Raw genomic sequence first — 5,000 nt, 5'->3', positions numbered from 1 at the left:
CTAGGTTAAATACAACCTAACACCAGCCTTTTCTAGGTTAAATCAAACCTAACACCAGCCTTTTCTAGGTTAAATACAACCTAACACCAGCCTTTTCTAGGTTAAATCAAACCTAACACCAGCCTTTTCTAGGTTAAATCAAACCTAACACCAGCCTTTTCTAGGTTAAATCAAACCTAACACCAGCCTTTTCTAGGTTAAATCAAACCTAACACCAGCCTTTTCTAGGTTAAATACAACCTAACACCAGCCTTTTCCAGGTTAAATACAACCTAACACCAGCCTTTTCCAGGTTAAATACAACCTAACACCAGCCTTTTCTAGGTTAAATCAAACCTAACACCAGCCTTTTCTAGGTTAAATCAAACCTAACACCAGCCTTTTCCAGGTTAAATACAACCTAACACCAGCCTTTTCTAGGTTAAATACAACCTAACACCAGCCTTTTCTAGGTTAAATACAACCTAACACCAGCCTTTTCTAGGTTAAATACAACCTAACACCAGCCTTTTCTAGGTTAAATACAACCTAACACCAGCCTTTTCCAGGTTAAATACAACCTAACACCAGCCTTTTCCAGGTTAAATACAACCTAACACCAGCCTTTTCTAGGTTAAATACAACCTAACACCAGCCTTTTCCAGGTTAAATACAACCTAACACCAGCCTTTTCCAGGTTAAATCAAACCTAACACCAGCCTTTTCCAGGTTAAATACAACCTAACACCAGCCTTTTCCAGGTTAAATACAACCTAACACCAGCCTTTTCCAGGTTAAATACAACCTAACACCAGCCTTTTCTAGGTTAAATACAACCTAACACCAGCCTTTTCCAGGTTAAATACAACCTAACACCAGCCTTTTCTAGGTTAAATACAACCTAACACCAGCCTTTTCCAGGTTAAATACAACCTAACACCAGCCTTTTCCAGGTTAAATACAACCTAACACCAGCCTTTTCCAGGTTAAATACAACCTAACACCAGCCTTTTCTAGGTTAAATACAACCTAACACCAGCCTTTTCCAGGTTAAATACAACCTAACACCAGCCTTTTCCAGGTTAAATACAACCTAACACCAGTCTTTTCTAGGTTAAATACAACCTAACACCAGCCTTTTCTAGGATAAATAAAAACAAATACATCATGAGCTGACAGGTGTGATTTGGGATTTCTATTGGAGAGGCAGTTGGTTCACATCTTCACACTAAACCATCTTTGTTAATATAATTGTTCTCGACTTCCTCTATTGTCTTTGGTGTTTCTGTCTGACAACACAGAGCATCTGTATTCTCCTCTGACAAGTCCTTCCCTTGTTAACACATGTTCCATGGTACATGAATATACCTTGTGGTGTAGCGACTCTGCTGTCACCCAGAGACAAATCTCCTATTGACAGAATACTACACAGATAAAGAAAAATGGTTTTCCTCCTCTTCTTCTTCTCCTGAGGAGGAGGAGGAGGAGGAGGAGGAGGAGGAGGAGGAGGAGGAAAGATCGGACCGACGCGCAGCGTGGTAAGTGTTCATATTTTAATGAAATATACCGGGAACATTGAAAACAAAAGAACAAGAGAAGTAAATGAAAACCCAAAACAGTTCTGTATGGTAAAACACAGACACAGAAAACAACTACCCACAAATCATAGTGGGAAAACAGGCTGCCTAAGTATGGTTCTCAATCAGAGACAGCGATCGACAGCTGCCTCTGATTGGGAACCATACCAGGCCAAACACATAGAAATACAAAACATAGAACAAAAACATAGAATGCCCACCCCAACTCACGCCCTGACCAACCTAAAATAGAGGCATAAAAAAGGAACTAAGGTCAGGACGTGACAAACATCCCATCTCTCTCTCTCTCTCTCTCTCTCTCATCCCATCTCTCTCGCTCTCTCTCATCCCATCTCTCTCTCTCTCTCTCTCTCTCTCTCTCATCCCATCTCTCTCTCTCTCTCTCATCCCAGCTCTCTCTCTCATCCCATCTCTCTCGCTCTCTCTCTCTCATCCCATCTCTCTCTCTCTCTCTCTCTCTCTCTCTCTCTCTCTCTCTCTCTCTCTCTCTCTCTCTCATCCCATCTCTCTCTCTCATCCCATCTCTCTCTCTCTCTCATCCCATCTCTCCCTCCCCCTCTCTCTCTCCCAACTCCCTCCCCCTCTCTCTCTCTTTCTCTCCCTTTCCCTCTCAATCCCTCTGGCCTAGGTGTGTAGTGATTACAAACATTCATTATATGTGTGTGTGTCAGTTCGCATGCTTGCGTGTGAAATAAAACTTACTCTTGCAGGCCCCGTGCCAGGGGTAGTGGCCGAGGGGACAGTGGGTGACACAGTGGTCTTCTAGCAACAGGGTCCTGACAGCCTTACACCACAGACACACGCTGCCCACGCCCGTTTGTAGGTCCGCTGCACAGCGCAGGCAATCACTGTTGCATTCTGGGAACAGAGAGGGCAAAGGTCACACACAGCAGCTTACAAAAGGAGTCCCTCAACGTTCAATTTTAGGGCCGCTCCTGTTTACATTGTATATTCATGATATTAGATTGATGATACCGATTAGTGTTAAAAACATGACACAGACTTCAGACCTGAGGCTAGCTAGGACTATACACCTTACTCCAGCACAAATAGGGCTTGATCATACCTTCATACTCCTATCACCCCTATCACCCATATCACCACTATCACCACTATCACCCATATCACCACTGTCACCACTATCACCCATATCACCACTATCACCACTATCACCACTATCACCACTATCACCCATAGCACCACTATCACCCCGATCACCCATATCACCACTGTCACCACTATCACCCCTATCACCCATATCAACCCTATCACCACTATCACCCATCTCACCAGTATCACCCCTATCACCCATATCAACCCTATCACCACTATCACCACTATCACCCCTATCACCCATAGCACCACTATCACCCCGATCACCCATATCACCACTATAACCACTATCACTCATATCACCCATACCACCACTATCACCACTATCACCCATAGCACCACTATCACCCCGATCACCCATAGCACCACTATCACCCGATCACTCATATCACCACTATCACCCATATCACCACTATCACCTCTATCACCCATAGCACCACTATCACCCCGATCACCCATATCACCACTATCACCCATATCACCACTGTCACCCCTATCACCCCAATCACCACTATCACCCCAATCACCACTAGCACCCCAATCACCCCTGTCACCACAATTCCCCATATCGCCACTGTCACCACTATCACTCCTATCACCACTGTCACCACTATCACCCCTATAAACAATATCACCACTATCACCGCTATCACCCATATCACCCCTATCACCCCATCACCACTATCACCCCTGTCACCACTATCATCCCTATCACCACTATCACCCCAATCACCACTAGCACCCCAATCACCCCTGTCACCACAATTCCCCGTATCACCACTCTCACCACTATCACAACTATCACCACTGTCACCACTATCACCACTATCACTCATATCACCACTATCACCCCTATAAACAATATCACCACTGTCACCACTATCACCACTATCACCACTGTCAACACTATCACCACTATCACCACTGTCACCACTGTCATCACTATCATCCATATCATCACTGTGACCCATATCACCACTATCACCCCTGGCACCACTGTCACCACTATCACCACTGTCACCACTATCACCACTATCACCACTGTGACCCATGTCACCACTGGCACCACTATCACCTCTATCATGGTCACCCAAATACATAGATGATAAAGAATACCTCTTTATCTAATGATGTGACTGGCTAGTTGGCTGGCTAGCTGGCTGGCTGACTGGCTAGCTGGCTGACTGGCTAACTGGCTAACTGGCTGGCTGGCTGGCTGGCTGACTGGCTAGCTGGCTGGCTGGCTGGCTAACTGGCTGGCTGACTGACTTGGTGTCTGGGGAAAATAAGCTTTGAGCTAGTCTGAGATGCTTATACTTCTTATCAGAGAGAGAGAGAGAGGGAGAGGGAGAGGGAGAGGGAGAGGGAGAGGGAGAGGGAGAGAGAGAGAGGGAGAGGGAGAGGGAGAGGGAGAGGGAGAGGGAGAGGGAGAGGGAGAGGGAAGATAGTGCCATGGGTGGCTGGCAGTGTTAGACACCTTGAGCCAGTCTGAGATGCTATGTCTCAATGAGTAAAGGAGATTGTTCCAGCCTGGTGAGAGTCAGATAAAGGAGAGGGAGGAAGACAGGGATCAGGGTTGGAGGTATTAGACTAGAGAATAGGAGAACCGATAACCATAATGTAAGTTTTCTGTCTTTATTTTGGCTCAGCAGAGAGATGGGAGAGGAAACAGAGGACTTAAAATTGGTCACACCCACATCGATCTATACAGACACCTTAAAGGTGTAAATGTGTGTGTTGATTAGCACAGGAAGGCCACATATGTTAAATGGTGCATGTTGTATTCACACACACACACACACACACACACACACACACACACACACACAGTAGCTCTCCGTCTCTGCTGCACCTACCCAGGTGAGCCCTCCTCTCAGTGTGGCCTGGAGCCAACATCAACACACTGAAGACAAAACTCCTCCTACTTTTTCATATCCACAAATCAACCCTCCCCATGTCATATTAAATCATATCAACCCTCCCCATGTCACATTAAATCATATCAACCCTCCCCATGTCATATTAAATCATATCAACCCTCCCCATGTCACATTAAATCATAACAACCCTCCCCATGTCACATTAAATCATATCAACCCTCTCCATGTCACATTAAATCATATCAACCCTCCCCATGACATATTAAATCATATCAACCCTCCCCATGTCACATTAAATCATATCAACCCTCCCCATGTCATATTAAATCATATCAACCCTCCCCATGTCACATTAAATCATATCAACCCTCCCCATGTCATATTAAATCATATCAACCCTCCCCATGTCACATTAAATCATAACAACCCT

The 5,000-nt window shown here is 45.2% G+C and overlaps 1 protein-coding gene across 1 annotated transcript in view; it reads right to left on the bottom strand.

Annotated features, from left to right (window-relative positions):
• LOC139389341 (extracellular matrix organizing protein FRAS1-like) overlaps positions 1 to 5,000 on the bottom strand; it is a 342,095-nt gene that overhangs the window by 114,729 nt on the left and 222,366 nt on the right. The window contains exon 21 of the mRNA XM_071136017.1: positions 2,280 to 2,435. Coding sequence (XP_070992118.1) covers positions 2,280 to 2,435 — 156 coding nt within the window. The remainder of the gene's footprint in view (positions 1 to 2,279; positions 2,436 to 5,000) is intronic.

Source organism: Oncorhynchus clarkii, chromosome 30 (genome assembly GCF_045791955.1).
Source record: "Oncorhynchus clarkii lewisi isolate Uvic-CL-2024 chromosome 30, UVic_Ocla_1.0, whole genome shotgun sequence".
NCBI classification, from domain to species: Eukaryota; Metazoa; Chordata; class Actinopteri; order Salmoniformes; family Salmonidae; genus Oncorhynchus; species Oncorhynchus clarkii.
Note: the sequence above shows the minus strand (reverse complement) of the source record. Positions and strands in the feature narration are given on the sequence as shown.